We start from the raw sequence: 20,059 nt of genomic DNA, 5'->3' as shown, positions 1-20,059 counted from the left end.
ACTCTAGCACAATTCCTTTGAAAATGAAGTTTTCAAATTGGCATGTTTTACTATTTAGAGCATATCCTAAATTTGTTTTCCCACTCTTCACTCAAACAATGTAGGTGAAATAACAGAGCAGCTCAGAGGTTATAAACACATATATGGGAAAGAGACAAGTATCAAGGAATGTACAATGGAAATAAAAACATACATGCAAAATAGTGACAAAGCCATACCAAAAAAAAAAAAAAATCTTGCCACTTGACCACAATTATCTCCTTTTATTCATTTAATTGTTCTATAGATTCCTAAATATTTAAATAAACTTTCTATTAAACTTTACATACGGTTAGGAAACTTTAAACTCTTAAAAATAATGATCACAAAAGAGAATGCATGTCTCAAGTGGTTTCACAGTGCAATTGTGCCTTTGGTAAACAGACTCAAGTCTCCAAACTATAGGAAAAGCCAGGAAAGTATTTTTGGATAAAAATTAGCATCTTTTCTGTTATCAATCAAATTAGTCCATTCTCTAATGTAAATACTCCTAAAACAAAATTGTCATAAAAAGCTGAGAAGACCTACACATTAGTTTTACTGTCTTCAAAAGGTGTCATATTGTTCTGATTAAATCAAAATAATCACAGACTTGGGTCAAGAAGGTGTTCTAGGCTTCTCTGCCTCTTCCCATTATACCTAGTATAATGCTTTGTAGACAATATGTATTTAATAATGTATGGATTTACTGGATTACTGACTTAAATTTTTCTTTTATTCTGTAATTGGAAGAATAACAATTGTTAGATGCTACCTAGAGGTTGAACTAGATGCTGGACAAGGACATTCTTTAAAAAGTAAATCTCTGTATTGTTCCTTTTTAAAATCTTAAATTTCTTTCTGCAGGAGAACATAATATAAAAATAGAAATGCTAAAATAAATCTCCAATCAGGCCCTCTGAATCTTGTTTTTATCTAGATTACTAAATCCCACCATATTTCCCTTGCTCACAGTCAGAGTGGATTCATGTGAAGTTGAAGTTGGTGAATATTGAGCTTCGGGACCCTTACTTGCTCCAGCTCCTGTGGGTGCTAGAAGTTGGTGGGAGCTATAGAGTGGCAATAGGTCGGGAGGGGAAGCCAGAGAGTAATCAAGTTATATTTCTACATAAGAAAGTTTGATAAGCTGCCTTAAAATGTCTTAGAAGAAAGCATCTTAATCCCCAAGGCTCCATTAATTTGTTATTTATTTTTCTCATTCTAAATAAAAACCCACTTTCAGGCCTAATTTTAAATAGGCTCCTTGCTTGCAAATTTTACAAGATTTAGGCCCCCGTGAAACTGGATCTGGCTCTACTGGCAGCAAATGGAAGATAACCCACAGAGCATCATTGACCAATTGTGTGTGAAAAGCACTAATTTCAGTGAAAGCACTCCCTTGTACCCATCATCCACTCATTCCCCTGCGCTTTCTCCCACCTACTCACACATCCCACACCCTTGCTCATCAATTCCCGTCAGATCACTCACCTTCCTGCTAGTTTTTCCACCCACCATCCCCTACAGATTTGCTAATATCCTTTCCTATCAATCCTTTCTTTCCCACTCTCCCAGGGAAACACTAACATTTCTGACAGCATCTCCATGGGGATGAAGAGGAGGAGGAGTTGCAGGGAAAGAACAGGACTGGGAAGGCAGAAGTCAGTGAGCCATGGCTGTAGCAGATGTTCTCACAAGGGCTAGGGGTGATGGCAGTGACAGGGAACATAGGGGAAGAGAAGGTTTGGAATAGTAAGCAATTGCTCCCAAAACCTGTTATCTAAAGGGCTTCATAGATTATGCTGCACATTGAGTGTGATCACTAAAGGTAGAAATGATAAGAAATCTCATCAACCTAAAATATGCTATGATGTGATGGCAAAGGGATGTTCCAGAAAACAACAACAAAAAAAGCGTACACTGTGGTTGTGACTACACACGAGTGCATATGTAAATGATATGTAAGGGTGAGGATGGGCACATCAGGAATAATATGATTATGGGTGATATTACTTTTTCCTAAAATTCCTCTAATGTTATTACGTTGTGTTTTCAATTTTTTTTTTAACAAAGAACTTTCCCATGGCAGGGGTGGACACTGAAACTTAGACTGTTCTCACATCCCTGTCTTATAGGTCTATTTAAACTCAGTACTATATTATGCAAAAATAGGACTGAGGCGATATGGAACACAGAGTATATATCCTTTTAAGAGATGACCTTCTAATATTAAGACCCAACCAAAAGCTGCTATTTTAAACTTTTCAATGAAAGATATGATGAGGATGAGGATGAGAAGCTCAGTGAAGAAGTGAAGGCAACCATTTACAGTATGAAAAAGCAATCCCACGGGATTGTGAATCACTCCCTCCTCCAGCCCCTAGTCAAACACCTAGAAGCTCTAGAAGATGATGATAGTTACAATATATTATTTTGGTTCTTGAGGCTGAACTTGGGATCACATTTATATACTACGGTGATATAAGTCATCAAATAGAGAAAAGTAGAAAGATGATCCTTCCAATTCATTTTTTATCAAAATGAAAAGAGGAAAAGTAAGTTTTGCTAGAGCATGCCTTTCAGTTATAAATGGAAAATGTATCAATTGATTGATATATCATCTAACACTCTGCATTGCACATGCCATAATGTGAGATAAGGTTGTTCATAACCACAAAAGTCATGGCCCTTGCCCACAGTGACTCAGAAGTAATGGGTTAGAGACAGTGTTCAGAAAAAGTACAGCTCATTCACACTTGATGGAGACAGAGTTTGGCCAGGCAACTGATACGAACAGATCCTGGAATTAACAGAGGATGGCATGTTGCTGTGACCCACACTCAATATCTCTCCAGCTGATATTGAAAGCACGTTTTCCTTACCTAGAGAGTACAGAAAAACTCCTCAATTCTAAGGGACTTGCAATCCTGAATATTTAGGGTGTACTTCGCTAATCCAATTTTGTCTCTACCCCCAAGCTATTTCAGATGAAAGAACTAGTTTAGAAAACTAAAGACCTCAATTTCTTCTCCATAAGTCCAAACATCTAATTCCAGTGATGTGGGGGTTAGAGGGAAAGGAGGGAATGCATTACTACCAATAATATACAATAATTTATTTTCAATGTTCCATTTAATTTTATATGAGAAACATGTTAGTCACTTAGGCCATCCATGAGCAACTTCCCTTTGTAGACTTACTACTGGAAAGTCCTATATGCCCTGTGTTGCACACAACTCTGACCTTTCTCCACTCATTGGCTACAAGTAGTTGAATTCATGTTAAGGACCTGAATAAGGCTGGACTGACCCAAATGGATTCTCTCTCCAAACTATTTGAACTAAGAGACACAAAGACTCTAGTGTGATGATGGTGACTGTTCCTCCATGTGCATACAAAGGAGTAACAAGAAAAAGCCAGCTTGCAGAAAGAAATGAGAAATGAAAAAGCACAGAAAGATGATAAAAGGAAGAGTCTATGGGGCTTCAGAAGAACGAAATATTGAAAAGAAGTGACTTCCATGTGAGAATTGGCTGTATTTCCTGGTTTTCACTTCTGAAAGATTCCTTTACATGTTTTTGACCAATTCTCTTTTTATTGGAAATAGTTTGGGAGGATTTGTATTGTAGGCAATCAGAGAATTTTTATGTAAACATTGGATTAATATCATAGAATTGATGAGAAAAGAGGAAGCTCAAAAGATGGGAGAAATCAAATCAAAGTTCTCTCAACATAGGCCTGGCCCAGTTCTGACAGGAGGAAGTAAATGTGGGGCTCTTAAATGAAAGAAGTACTGTTTGCAGGAATCTTTGTTTTTGTTTTTTGTTATTTTATTAACTCAAGTATAGCTGACATACGACATTAGTTTTGGGTGATGACATTAGTGTCATGGTGATTTGACTTTTGTGTACATTATGAACTGATCACCATAATAAGTCTAGCTGACCATCTGTCATCATATAAAGTTACTGTCTATCAGTGGACACTTAGGTTGCTTCCATACGATGTTGCAATGAATATGGGAGTACATGATAAATACCCAGAAACAGCGGTGTTGAATTGTATAGTAGTTCTATTTTTAATTTTTTGCAAAACTTCCATACTGTTTTCCATAGTGACTATACCAATTTACATTCCTATCAACAGTGCTCAAGGATTCCCTTTTCTCATATCATCACCAACGCTTGTTTTTTGCTAACTTTTTGATAATAGCCATCCTGACAGGTGTGAGGTGATTTCTCATTGTGGTTTTGATTTGCATCTCCCTAATGGTTAGTGACATTGACCGTCTTCAATGTACTTGTTGACTATCTGCATGTCTTTCTTGGAAAAATATATATTCAGTTCCTCTGCGAGCTTTTAATTGAGTTGTTTGGGGCTTTTTGATATTGAGTTGTTTTGAGTTCTTTATATATTTTGGATAGTAACACCTTCTTGGGAATACCATTTGCAAACATCTTGTCCCATTCAGTACGTCTTTCCATTTTGCGGATTGTTTCCTTTGATGGGCAACAGCTTTTTTGTTTGTCTGTTTGTTTGGTGTGGTCCTTTGCTTACTTTTGTTTTTGTTGCCCTTGTCTAAAGATAGCCAAAAAAAAGTGGGGGGTGGGGGGGTGGATATTGCTAAGAATAATGTCAAAGCAGCATACAAGAAGAATACTTCTAACTTTATGGTTTTAGGTCATACATTTAGGTTTTTAATCCATTTTGAGTTTATTTTTATATATGGTATAACAAAGCAGTCTAGTTTTAGTCTTTGCATGTAGCTGTCCAGTTTTCCCAACACCACTTACTGAAGATACTGTCTTTTCTCTACTATATATTCTTGGTTTCTTTCTCATAAATTAATTAACCATGTAAGTATAAGTTTATTTCTGGGCTCTCAACTCTATTCCACTGACTTGTATATCTAGAGGTGGGGACCCTGGTGGATTTTTTTAAGATCTCTAGGTGATGTTAATATGCCAGTGTGCTAAGGCCTGAGGATGGGGCTGATGTCTAGGTTTACTGAACTATAGGAAGAGGAATTTATTATCTGAGAGAAATTAGGTGTTACAAGGGGAAATGAGGAGAGAAAGAAGGGAAAATAAAGTGAGGCTGAGCACTTAATGAGAGAAGAATCATAAAGGAGAATGCCTTGGAGGAGACAGAGGGAATTCTTAGACAAGACTAAAGTGACCAACATCCCAGTTTGCCTGGAACCAAGAGATTTCCTAGATGTAGGGTTTGTGGTGCTAAAATCAGGAAAGTCACAGGCATACCAATGGAGGCATTAGATTTCTTTGTTTTAATGAATTTGCATTAGTTTAAATTTAAATAACTACAAGTGGCTGGTGGCTACTACACTGGACAACACAGGGAGTCTAAACAAATACAAGATGGCTTCTTTGCATATATGATTTTCCTCTTTACTGCTATGGAAAGATTTTGAAACATATTAAAAGTGGAATATATGAGAAGAACAATTCAGATTCCAAAGTTAAATATTTGCTATCAATCCCATGTGCTAATATGAGTAAGAGACAGAAATGATTTAGAAAAACATAACAAACTTGTGAGGAAAAAACACTTTTCTTTTTTCCAGGTAGTAGGATATTTACAGATACAAATAAGTGGAAGTAAATGGTACTAAGGCAACCACACTCCTTCATCTAGCTCCTCTTTTAATCAACCACAAGTATTTTGCAAAATGGCAGAATGGATCTGTAACCAAGTCAGAAATCTGGAAAAGAACAATGCCTCTGGACTATAGGGACACTTGACCTTGATGTCTTGAACATCACTTCCTAAACCTTTAGCTGACTAACAGACTATGAGGAATAAATCATCATGTTTATCTTGGCATAACCTCCCCAAAGGTCAATTTTCATGGTAATATTCTCATTCAAAATGTAAACAAGGAATGCCATTAAAGAAATAAGTTATAGACAGAAAACATATCATTTATAATGTTATTTGCAGAATGAAACTGAATATTAAGGGAAATTATAGAGTTACAGACCAAAATACTATTACTTTGAATGTTAATCACATTCAAATATAATCAGAATCAAAGGAAATGAAGAGTGGTAGCAATGTTCTTTAGATGGAAAAGAGTCATATTTTGAGTAATTCAAATTTTACTATAGTCTCTTGAAATATTAGATATGAGGTTATAGAACAATATTAACTTGACAGACTTAACGTGGATATTCTATTAGATAAACAAAAACATTTAAACTCCCTAAGCTTTCGGTACCTAAATCACTTTAGTTGAGTAAGAATTATTTTTTTCTCTTCCAAAGATGCAATAGGAAAGAGTAATCAGACATTTATCCATCTTGTCCTGACAAATAACCAATTCACCTTTTTTCCCAGTATATTCTTAAGTATTGATTTTACCAAGTGAACTCAGACATGTGTCACACTTATCCAATACAGATCCTTTTCCTTGGAAATGTAGTTTGAACATCAATCAGTCACCTGGCCTTTCACCTCTAATTCTTATTGCCACTGTCTGTCAATTATTAAAGCTGTCCATTTCTACAAATAAGTTACTTTTTTAAACTGAAATAAATAGTGACTCCTGTAAAAAAAAATATATGTTTCTTAGAAAAGCATGTAAACGTTCATGATTATACTTCTCCATTAAAATTACTTTTCTGGGTTGATAAAGTCTATAAATCCTTATTTCAAAGGCCTCTAGCTATTTTCTTTTAAAACATACTCCCTGATGGTAATATTAGCATTTGTAATCCAAACTCCAGTTTGAGGAAGATGACACAAAAAGAAATTCAAGCTGAGCGGCATTGTTACAAGGGTCTTCAAATGGAACAGAGTGTTTTGTCTCTGGCCAAAACCAATGAGAGTCACAGAATAACACCCACCTTGAGCTGCAGGCCCCCTGGGATAAGAGTGTTTGCTGGTAGGCTTTTAATGTGTTGGTAGACATAAGAGGAGAATTGCTCCTGCTCAGCCTGTAATTGGGGGCCAAGTTTAGAGAGATGACCTCTGTGGCTTTTGATAGCTGTCTGCAATTCATCAATCAGCCTGTTCACCTGAAGGGGTTAAATTACAAGAGTTGTTAGCAGGAAGTAATTGTTGATGTCACACCTATTAAATTTTTGAGTACCTAGTTTGATGTGAGGAAAATGACTTCAATATAAGAATTTGAGTATAGTTCTGTGTTCAAGTAAAGAGAATAGACAACATATACATTCCTTCATCAGCATATTTTATTTATGAGAAAATTTCTAATTTTGCACTTTACAGTTGCTGAATAAAAAAATCTTTGGATACAAAAAGAAACATATACATCTGACAAGTTTGCCAAGGACTTTTAAACTGCTTAATAAAATAAAATGTCTCCAAGACTCCAATGACAATATTTAATTCTATTATATATAACTTCCTTTTAAAAATATTTTATTTTACCATCCATATGTTGCATTTAAATTTTTTAATATGTATATTAAATACTTTAATATTTTGTGGGCCTTTTACATACATCAATCTCTTTGTTTCAAATATTCCAAAATAGAATTTTCTAAATTTCATAAATATAATTTTTCAAAATATCCATGTTTCAAAGAAAATGCTCTATTCTGGACAATATTTTGAATATATATATATATATTTGAATAATGCATAGAATTTTTCCAGAAACAGCAAGAGTTTAAAAACATATACCAGTTATATTTAAATTTCTGGATTTCTAATCAGCAATTTAAGAGATACATGAACCTGACTTATGGATTATTAATAAGACATGCTGAGGACTCAAAAATAAGTTAATATTTTAATCCATATAGTTTAAAAATTAAAAATCATTATAATTCTTTCAGTCTTCCCTTTGTTATATAAACCTATATTCTCTCTAATAGATTGGATCTATCTACATAATAAGCAAGGGTCGCTATACAGCAGTGACCAAAAGAGATGAAAAGCAGAAATTAACTTTATCCATATCTCTTTAAAACAATCAAATTAGACCCATCTAGAATTACGAGTGAGTCTGAACAGGGTATGGGCTTTTTGAAATCTTGGGTTAAAATCCTGGCTCTCAGAGTCCCCATTACAGCTCAGTGGAAACGAATCTGACTAGGAATCATGAGTTTGTGGGTTCAATCCCTGTCCTCGCTCAGTGGGTTAAGGATCTGGTGTTGCCATGAGCTGTGGTGCAAGTTGCAAACACGGCTCGGATCCTGCGTGGCTGTGGCTATGGTGTAGGCCAGCAGCTGTAGCTCCAATTCAACCCCTAGCCTGGGAACCTCCATATGCTGTGAGTGCAGCCCTAGAAAAGACAAAAAACAAACAAACAAACAAAAAACCTGACTCTCCTTTACTAACAGAGAGACTTTGAACAAGTAATATAATTTTTATCCATAAATGAAGAATGATACTGACCTTATGTTGAGAATTAAATGAGATTAAAGAACAGATAGCACAATGGCTAACCTAACATAAATGTCTCATGTACATGTTCTATTACTTAGTTTTTCATTGTGAAATTGAGAGGTTTTCTATATATATATATATATATATATATATATATATATATATATATATCGAGTTCTATTTTTTTTTTTTTTTGGTTTCCTTTCCTACTCCTGCCCATTTCGCATGAAGCAGTTAAAAATTTGAAACTATTTACTACACAGATTCTCCACCTCACTTCAATGTCCACAGGTAAAATAGGAAACTTCTCCAAGATTCTCCCATGTACTGACAGCTCATTCTCTTTCTGTCTCTCTCAGCTGAAAATATGGTATTTGCTCCAGCCAAGTCTGATGTTAGATCTATGATTTCTATCCCTTCTACAGAAAATTTCAGGGAAGTCAATGAAAATGAGTTGGCACTCACTACTATCCATAGGACTTGAATATTTATTTTTCCGCTTTACCCAGTCAGTTTGAAATATATAATAATATAATATAATATAAAATAAAATAAAAGTTACTTCAACTACATTTAACTTTTACCAAGAACTTTAGAAGCATTATATGCATATAAACTACCTAAATTAAATGATTTCTATTTTTCTTTGGGCTTTCATATCTGTCTTACTTGTCCTTATGTGATTACTCATCTACTTCCTTTAAACAATGCTTTCTTCTAAATAAATGATTTGCAAACTCTATAGGAGTCAACAACAAGTATTTTCAGTTCTGTGAGCCACAATGTCTCCATCAAACTATTTGACTCTGCAATATTGTAAGCAGCCATAGACAATATGTAAACAAACAGGCTTGGCTATGTTCAAATAAAACTTTATTTAGAAAAACAAGCAATAGGCTGGATTTGGCCCTGGGGCTACAATTTATCAACCCATCTTCTAAACACATATATTTCCTCTCCTTCATTTCTTTTCTTATTAATAATACTCTGGCCCAAAGCCCTCATCTCCTCACCCCTTCCCTCTATTTGGATTATCAAAATACCTGCTGAATATTCTGTTGCTAGTCTCTCTCCTTCTAATCCATCCTGCCATCTCTACCTAATTAATCTATCTCCAATAGCATAATGAACCTCCCAGTAGTTACCCACCCATTCTTCATCTTGCTATTCAAGATTCAAGACCTTTTCTTACTTCCTGGAACAAATGTCTGTGCTTTCCATCGTACAGTTAACCCTATAAGAGAGTTGTAAAATATAAAACATGGAAATGATAGATGATTCAGTATTAGTCAATGTTTCATCCTTATCTTGACCATACTATCCTCTAGCAGTATTATGTTCAAAGATGATAGAAAATGGTATCTATCATACCAAAATTAAAGACCAAAACGGGCCAAGTGACCTCCTCTTATAATTATCTGACAAAATTAAAATCCAATATCCAAAGACCTTAAATAGAAAGATTTTACTTCTGGAAAGCACTAATCCTCTCTGAACCCTATCCCCAGCATCATATGACTTAAGAACATATACTTTTACATAATCATTAAAATATACTAAGTACCATGCAATGTATTTTGCTAGTTAATAACAGTGTTCTCTTTAATTTTATATATCATACCTTGTGCTATAGCAAGCCACTGAAAAAATAGGAGAAATTTCAGGCTTTGATTTGAGAGTATTGTTATACATGATTGGTTTTACTGTCACAATCCATAGTCTTTCACTGATAGGGATTTCATGTGACATCAGAAATCAACCAACCATACAATTGATGATGTCATTTGTATTCTAAAGGGCTATTGGTTAAAGACTTAAAAGTTTCACTTCCTATAAATTCTCTGTTGCTTCAAGAAAAACTCTCTATCATTTTTGCCATTTTCCTTAGCTCCATGATTATCTGTTAATGTATATAAAGCATAATTACACCAATTATCACCTGCTTTTTTAATAACTTCAAACTATCAAATAAGATGCCCTAGCAAAGGTTAACTTATATCTTAAACATGGGAGAAAATATATCAAGAATCCAGACACTGACATTTTGATAAAGTTTCCATTCAGTTTTACTCAAACTTTGTTACTTTACATATTCATAAGGTCTTTTATTCTCAAAGTGCTACATTTTGTTCTCAGTTATTATGACAATGTGTTACCCTTAAAAATAGCATTATGCATGAAATAACTCATATACCAAAGTCAGGTGGTAAAATAATACCCCTGAATTATTTTATATAATTTTTTTAAACCACAGATGTTGCCAAAAGGAGGAAAATGTTCTTTAAAATTCTTCATCATGAATCTTTTTTTTCCTACAAATCCTTTTTTTTTTCCTCTCTACAAAGGCAATGTGAATGGGGGTAAAAGAAGACAAAACTTGACCTTTTGTGATCCCAGCATTAATGGGTTTGTTCATAATTCAATCTATGTGTGTGTGGGAGCATCCATGTGGAAACATAGAGGCCTGAGAGACATAAAGCCTTTCCCTTTAAACATTATCTGACCCTATCAGTCCCATTCACAAAAGAAGGCTTACGTATGCATATGTTGAAAAAATGCACCATCTCATTGTGCAGCAGAAAGCCTACACATTCTACTCTTCATTCTCTCTGGAAATGCAGCACGGAAGTGACACTTGTACAGAATTTTGGAGAGTGACAAATGAGCAGAAGGTAGCAAAAAAAGTTGAGTATTCCGATGAGGAAACAAACCAAACTTCTGAAAGAATGCAAATGCACACCTGTCTATAAACATACACATAGGTGTTTGCATAACATGTATGGCAGTTTGGTCATGTTTCTGTGATACATTCGTGAAACCCTTGAATTTAATTAACCTCTCAAGATGATTTAGAGTAAGCACAAAATATTATTCTGTTTATAATCATTCTAAAATGTATACATATCCAAGCTGTACACTCTGAACCATACATTCTTAATACCGTACTTTGACTATTATGAATGACTCTTTGAGGAGCTCCTGGTTTTTCTAGTGATTAGTTCAGCTGTAGGCAAGAACACTTTGTGGCCTTGATTCCATCTATATTAGTGAGGAGACTCCAGAGCACTTTGTATTGAATTGTCACTTGAAATCATCACAAAAGGTGGCAGCCTCCATGCTAGAAACACCGTCTTGGCATGTAACATATGGGATGGTCTCAAAGCCAGGTCAGTGCTTAAACTAAAGACCAAGATACTTTCTAATTTACAATATAATTAAGAAGAACTAGAAAGGAAACAGGTAGATTAAAATTGGTATTTTTAACTCCTTAAAATGTTTTGTTTCAGGCCTAAGAGCACAGCATTTTTGGGCGTTAGGAAGTGAACATAACCAGGCTTGATATCAAAGAAAGACATGGGAATCTGTGAGAAAAACTAAGAATCTCTTGACTTGGAAGGATGAACTGCAGCCTAACTACCAGAAACCTGAAGTGTGTATCACCTCTTATTCTAACTACTTCTACTACTTCCAACTTTTTAATAGTTTCCGAGAACCCTTCAGGGATGGAAATTGTATTGAAAGAAGATCTATATTGTCTCCAGCCAGAGGTCACTTATGTGTCGCCTTAGGCCTATTTAAGAGTCCAACATCCCCATCAACTCATTGCTAAGTGAAAATAGACATTAAAAAAATCTTTATAATACATCTAGCGATAGGGACATGGTGAGGGCAATAAAGGTAATGTCAACTATACCTTTTGAGGAAGCAATAAGAATGTGCTTCACAGACGTCTAACCTCAAGAGCATAATTGACCAAGGATCCAAACTATTATGCTCTGAAGTCCCTCACCAGGTTGGCACCAGTGGCCAAGGATACTAAGGTAGGTCCAACCCAGGGAGTCACAGGACTCAGATGGACAACTCTGACTCAAGGATATATCACCAGCTTTGCCAGCCCTACTTTAGACTGCACAACAGTCTAGAATACATCCACCCAGTCTTGACCATTCCTCTTTTCTTCCTTGCATTCAAGCCTGCATTTCAGGTCTGACAAGTCTCCCAGCCTTACCCTGAGATCTCCCCATTTTCTCTCACAGGAATTTCTTCTATTAAAATCCATACGCATTTTTAAAAAAAATCTGTCAACTTTTCACAGAATCTGGAAAAACACACTTTTAAACTGACAATTAAAAAATTACATAAGGATTTCCAATAGACCACTTGTAAAAAGCTTGATATAGTTCAACACATATCATCACGTCAAAGTAGTTTTATGATGCATACATTATTATTCCCAGTTTTCATGTGGAAAGTTATATGAAATAAAAGATTTTAAGATAAAACTACAGGCAGCAGAAATCTAAATCTAAATCTCAGATTTTATGATGTTTACTTTAGGTTTTGAAATACACCTAGAAATATATTTTTGTAAAAAATAAGCTGTGGGAAAAAAATAAATGCTGAAAGAATCTCCCCACTCCTCTCCCCCACATTTTTCACTTCTCTTTACCATCATGATTTCACATCTCTGTATATGAAATAGGTACAAAACTTGATGTCACTGATTTACATATCAAAATTAATATAAACTGGGTTTTGTTTGTTTGTTTGTTTGTTTGTTTGTTTGTTTGCTTTTTAGGGCCACCCCCACAGCATATGGAGGTTCTCAGGCTAGGGGTCAAATCAGAGCTGTAGCTGCTGGCCTACACCACAGCCAGAGCAACACAGGATCCGAGCGTCTGCAACGTACACCACAGCTCATGACAATGCCAGATCCTTAATCCACTGAGCAAGGCCAGGGATCGAATCTGCGTCCTCATGGATTCCTGTCAGATTCATTGACCACTGAGCCACAACAGGAACTCCAATATAAACACTTATAAATTAATGACATAAAATTGTTCTTATAGCATACAGAATATATTTAGAAGTTATTACACATACACACACACACAAATACATATTCCCTTCACTGTTTGATTTTTGAAGCAAACAAAAGGCATTTGAAGCCATAGTTGATCAAGCCGGTATGTGACCAAATAAGGCCCTTTGTAGGAAGAATAGTGATGTGTATAGGTTCTAAATAAACATTAAGACAATAATAAAGAAGAAATACCAAATAAGCATAAATATTGTTGGATTTTCCAGAAAAGATAATTTTCATTTCCAGTTTTGCTAACAAGGCAGCATTAAAGTGATGTTTTTAGAATGATGATCATTTTCCTGGGACACTTTAGGTTTTCTGTTCCATTGAAATTGTAGTTTTTCATAAAATACTAATGAACAAAATAATTGCAATATTTAAAATACAGAAAATAGTTAATCTGTTCATTCTTTATTTTCTATTTACTCCAATAATAATTTATTATTACAAATATAATTTTAATTATACTATTCAATTAGAGATTCTTATTTGCATTTCCTAAAGTTGACCATATCAAGGTACATAATAGATTTATTTTAAACTTACTGTGAAAATGTAACAAAACTCTTTATGATTAAAAATAAAAGCATTTTTGGAGTTCCCATCAAACAAATCTGACTAAGAACCATGAGGTTTCAGGTTCAATCCCTCAGTGAGTTAGGGATCTGGCATTGCCATGAGCTGTGGTGTAGGTCGCAGATGTGGCTCGCATCCTGCTTGCTGTGGCTGTGGTGTAGATCGGCAGCTGCAACTGTGATTCAACCCCTAGCCTGGGAACCTCCATATGTTGCAAGTGGGGCCCTAAAAAAAGACCAAAGGAAAAAAAAAGCATTTTTCAAATGGATAGAGGACAATGTTTTTTAAATTTATAGTAATAACCTGGTTTTTTAACTTAGCAATATTAAGTTGAATGAGTCAGAACTATAACTTAAATCTTTATATAACTGTTATTTGTTACATCTTAGAAAAATTTATGAACTATTTTCTACTGAGCTTACCAATCAATATTTACAACATAATCTTTAATACTAGACACAAATAAGTTCCAAATACTAATGGAGTCTCTAACTTAAGGAACTGAATCCACTCAGGAAAATTTGATGCATTGTACCTATTCATCTATTGTAAAATACATAGCAAAGGAGATGCAATTACAATGATAAGAAAACATTAAAACCCTAAAGCTTGGATAGGTTTCTTTGCCAAACTGTCAAAAGAGAATTACATGAAAGTTTAATTTTTAAATATTCATGCTATCTTATTCTTCAAGAATAATTCTTGCTTATAGATTTTATTTACTGACAGTAGTACATGGAAATTAGCAAATTCATGATCTTTCCTTGGAAAGATTAAATGCTTTTGCATTCCAGGAAACTACATAAAAATCATTTTCTCCTTTTGTCTAAGACCAATTTTATATTATTATTTCATTTATGGAATATGCTGTCAACTTCACAGCATGAGCATGAGAGAAGAAGACTTGCTTTAATAGTTCTTCATTACAATATTGCCTACAGAATCTTATGATTAGCTCACTTAGGCTTGACATTTATAAACTACAGTTTTTCCTTGATAAGAGATAACATTGCTAGCATTTCTAAAATTCAGAAAGATAATTCTATTCCTAGAAAGTCAGAAAATAAAAATAAGATTTTAGTATTTAAAGTTCAATAAAATGTTAATGTTTTTCTCATGTTATCATGTTTCATAATTTCTATATTCCTGTTGCATGTAATAATTTCCTAATTTAGGAAATTTATGAGAAAGTATTCATAAGCACTTTTCAGAAAATTACAATGTATTACTTCAGCATATAATTATTTTTCAAGAAAATAATTTCCAGTTTTGACCAGTTTTTTCATTATGTTGTTATCAGATAACTGCAGTTGGTTCACTACCAAACCCAAGCAAAATCTTTCCTAATTTTAAAATTAATAGTCATTGTAGTTTTATAATACAGTTTAAAAAGTAAGTTCCTTACTTCTTCTTGCGCCTGATGGTGTTCCTTCGCTGTCATTGAAAGAATGACTTTTTCAGTAATTTTCCCTTTCTGTTCATCTGCAGCCAGATTCAACTAGAAAAAATAAATAAGTAAATGACATGAAAATAGGTACCCATTGACACCTACTACCGACATTTATTCAAACAACTAATTTAGCATAATCGTGGAAGCTGATTTCAAATTAATTTGGCCCATACGTATGTGAAAATGAACTCCATTTAGATTAAATAAGCTGAAAGTTCATTTTCATATATAAAACATTTAACACTGAATTTTTCACTTCCATTTTTATTGCTTTTAGGCTTACTAAAATATGATTTGGGAGGGGGGTGTCCTTAATTGTAGACATTTTACACTGATGAGTACTTTTTAAAAGCATTTTTTCAAAATTAGCATTGCAACATTTTAAAAACTTAGGCTGATATTTTCTACTAAAATCTTTCAATGCCAGAAGGGAATAAACTGGCTCCTTTTATGTCAGGATAAGAATTCAAGGATATAAACCAAAAGAAATGTCAATTCTACACTCTAAACAGTTCAAAATGATTTATAATATTTCACAACAAAGAGTAAATTGTATCTTAAACACCTGAACGGTTACCTCCAACTTGCTCCATGAACAGAGCCAGATAAAGGTCTTCTACTGCTGCTGCTAACCCACGTTATAAAAAGGTGAATTAGCTTATTCTGTATTTCTTTATAAATAATCCCCTCCAAACAAAGTGTGGAGCTCCTGTCATAGCTTAGTGGCAATGAATCTGACTAGTATCCATGAGGACTCGGGTACAATCTCTGGCCTCACTCAGTGAGTTAAGGATCCAGTGTTGCTGTGAGCTGTGGTATAGGTTGCAGATGCAGCTCGGATCCCAAATTGCTGTGGCTGCGGTGTGGGCTGGCAGTCACAGCTTGGATTCAACCCCTAGCCTGGGAATCCCCATATATGCTGTGGGTATGGCCCCCCAAAAAGACAAAAAAATGTTATTTTCAAAAAAAGAAAAAAGCTAAACTCACACAGTAATATTCACTCAACAGATTTGTATTAATAGAAAGAGAGAAAATAACAGCCTGAACTGGAGTATGTAACAATTCTTAAGCAATGGACAGACCATGTAATATCTCCTTATTGAAGATGAAGAATGAATAATGACCATGTTTTTTGTTTTGTTAATATTGTTGTTTTAAATAGGCTTTCTCATTTGTATGCCTGGCGAGTCATGTTTGAGTTAACATGAACTTTTTTTTTTTGGCCTTGTAGGGCCACACCTCTAGCATATGGAAGTTCCCAGGCTAGGGGTCGAATTGGAGCTGCAGCTGCTAGCCTACGCCACAGCCATAGCAACACAGGATCCAAGCCACATCTGTGACCTACACCACAGCTCAGGGCAATGCTGAATCCTTAACCTACTGAGCAAGGCCAGGAACAGAACCTGCATCCTCATGGATACTAGTTAGGTATATAACCACTCAGCCACAATGGGAACTCTGAGTTAACATGAACTTTAATCCATACCCTGCCCAAAGACCCACTCCTATTCTTGGGATAGGGGGTCAACAAACAGCCTCTTCAATCTATTATCATAAGCTATAAGAGTAGTATCAAACCTATGAACCCTTCACCCACTGATTTATAATACAGCTCAATATATCAGAGTTTCTGTTTTGGTAGTGGGATGATCATCCTAGATAAAGAGTTGACAAATATTTCTATAAGAACCATATAGTAAATATTTAGGCTTGAGGGGAAAGGGGACTGACAGTCTCTTTTGCAATTACTCAATTCTGCCCTTGTAACATGAAATAGCACAGAAATGAATGAGTGTGGCTACTGTCCCCAAAAAACTTAAAAACAAGCAAGTGGCAGACTGATTTTGGACAGCAGGCAATGTTTGCTGTTCCCTGTCTTAGACTGAGAACCACTGAAAACAAGTTTTTTAAAAAGAATCATCATGTCACATACATGATGACTACAGTATATACTATAGTATAGTATACAATGCTATATAGTATATCTGAAAGTTTGTTAAAAGAGGGGATTCTAAGAATTCACAAGGATAAGAAACCCCAGATCCGAGCTGCATCTGTGACCTACACCACAGCCTGCAGCAACACCAGATCCTTAATCCACTGAGTGAGGCCAGAGATTGAACCTGAATCCTCATGCACTAGGTTGGGTTCTTAACCCACTGAGCCACAACGGCAACTCCAGAAAACATTTTTTTAACCATATGAAATGATGGATGTTAACTAAACTTACCATGGTAATCATTTCACATTAAAGTCATTAATGTGAAGGTCATTATGCTATTCACCTTAAACTTACACGGGCCATATGTTAATTATATCTCAATAAAACAGGGGGGGAAAATCATCATATGAGACTATTTTTAGAATTAGTCTCTCCAAGGAACATTTTTTCCTGTGCTGAAGTAATACAAAAACAGTAAAATTATAAAATGTCAAACTCAACTTCTACACATGGAAGTCTGTGTGTAAACTGTGGCACAACGTACTTGTGTCAAGTCTTGATGATTATTTCTTTATTGAAGGACCCTCATTTCAGGAGGATATGTGAAGAAGAGTGACTGGGGAATATTCACCAAGCTCACCTATTCTTTACAAAATTAATTTTCAAATGCAAAAACATTCAGAACAGATCTTTCTTGAAGCAATGCAAAACAAAACAAAAACAGAACTATGAAACTCTTTAGTGCCACAGCAGTAGTTAGATTCTAATGAGGTCTCCCAGGGCCATGACATTTAGAACTGCTTCCAAGGAACTCTTTGGAAGGTAAGAATTCTTTACCTCTAAAACCATCACAATTGGAAAAATCACATCATTCTAACACTCTACTTCTAAAGAAGCACTATCCTAATCTATATAAGTTGAGGGGAAAAAACACATCAACATTACTGAAAAGCCTCATATGCATAGTACCAAATGGAGAATCCAGTAAGATATTGAGAAATAAATAGTCAACAAAAATATAAGGATACATAGATGGAGTCTTTCCTGAAAATAGACCAGCTATTCCCAAAGAGAGATTTCTTATACAATTATTTAGAGGAAATTATGGAAAGTAAAAAGTCAAATTAAGTGAATGCCTTTTCACTTTGAAGTATTAATAACATGCAGTGCTAACAGCATCTTTCCCTCAAATTCTAGACATGATAACAATAGTAGGATTCTTCTCTCCTGTCACTTTGGAGAACATTCTGTTTCTTTATTAAGACAAAACTAGATGCTTTTGATTTTCTGTTCTTATCTAAAATATATGAAATAATTCTTTTCAGTGGGTTTGAAATTTCTGAGGCCAATTTCTCATGTATAAAGAGGGTAGAAACTTCAAATTAAAAATCAAAAGCACATGGGAAGGATGAACATTGAGGGCATTATCCTAAAGAAATAATCATATGGAGAAAGATAAATAGCGTATGATCTCACCTATAAATGGAATTTTTTTAAAAAGCCAAGGAGTCCCTGCTGTGATCAGCAGTAATGAACCCGACTAGTACGTATGAGGACACAATTTCGATCCCTGGCCTCACTCATTGGGTTAAAGGATCTGGCATTGCCGTAAACTGTGGTGCAGGGCAGATGCAGCTTGGATCATGCATTGCTGTGGCTGTGGTGTAGGCCAGCAGCTCTAGCTCCAAATCGACCCCTAGCCTGGGAACTTCCATATGCTGCAGGTGTGGCCCTATAAAGACTATCTAAATAAATAAATACATATATATATATATATATAAAATAAAAATAGATATAGAGATTGTTGGTTGTTGACAGAGGTAGGATGGGGGTTGAGGGGCTGGCAAATTAGGTGAAGGAAATCAAAAGGTACAAACTTTTAGTTATCAAATAAATCATGGGGATGTAATGTACAGCATGGTGACTAGAGTTAACAATATTGTATTGAATATATGAAAGTTGCTAAGAGAATAGATATTTTTCTCATTGCAAAAAAAAAAAAATCTGTAACTATGTATAGTGAAGAAGGTTAACTGGACATTGTGGTGATCATTCTCAATATATACAAATATCAAATCATTATGTTGTACACCCGAAACTAATATAATGTTATATGTCAATTATACCTCAATTTTTAAAAAACGAAAACAAAAAACAGAGAGTTCCCGTCATGGCTTGGTGGAAACAAATCCGACTGGGAACCATGAGGTTGCAGGTTTGATCCCTGTCCTCGCTCAGTGCATTAAGGATCCGGCACTGCTGTGAGCTGTGGTGTAGGTTGCAGATGCAGTTCAGATCCCAAGTTGCTGTGGCTCTGGCGTAGGCTGGTGGCTATAGCTCCAATTAGACCCTTAGCCTGGGAACCTCCATATGCTGAATGTGCAGCCATAAAAAAAAAAAAAAACACAGAAATATGGCTCAAATTTGTATATAACTATGAAAAGCCCAATCTCTACCAAATAGGGGAGTGGGAAATCAAGTCACTTTTTTCTAACTATATCATGTACTTTTTAAGTGTGAGAAAAAAAACCCCAAATATGTGTTGTTTACATCAAAACTTAAACTAAATAGGAAGGTTTAATTCACCATTTTTGTCAGAGCTTGCTAATATTTTTAAAATATGTAAGAACAAACATTAGCTATCCAAAGTCAGGTTAAAAATTGTCTCATTCAATATTAATGGTAACCAGAAAGAACAGTCAAGAGACTAGTCAAAGACAGAAGCAGGTATTGAAGAAACAAGGAACATAACGGCTCTGTCAAAGAGAACTGAACAAAATGCTTCAAGAAAATGGTCTGGTTAGAGAAACAAGATTAAAAAAGAGATTGTTAT

General features: G+C 34.9%; 1 protein-coding gene across 1 annotated transcript in view; it reads right to left on the bottom strand.

The window, feature by feature from the left end:
* The window catches only part of DCDC1 (doublecortin domain containing 1), a 393,003-nt gene that overhangs the window by 220,112 nt on the left and 152,832 nt on the right, over positions 1–20,059 (bottom strand). Inside the window, 2 exon segments of the mRNA XM_047776089.1 lie at positions 6,885–7,055; positions 15,240–15,332. Coding sequence (XP_047632045.1) covers positions 6,885–7,055; positions 15,240–15,332 — 264 coding nt within the window.

This window comes from Phacochoerus africanus, chromosome 4 (assembly GCF_016906955.1).
Source record: "Phacochoerus africanus isolate WHEZ1 chromosome 4, ROS_Pafr_v1, whole genome shotgun sequence".
Taxonomy (NCBI): Eukaryota; Metazoa; Chordata; class Mammalia; order Artiodactyla; family Suidae; genus Phacochoerus; species Phacochoerus africanus.
This window is presented reverse-complemented; position numbering and strand designations above follow the sequence as displayed.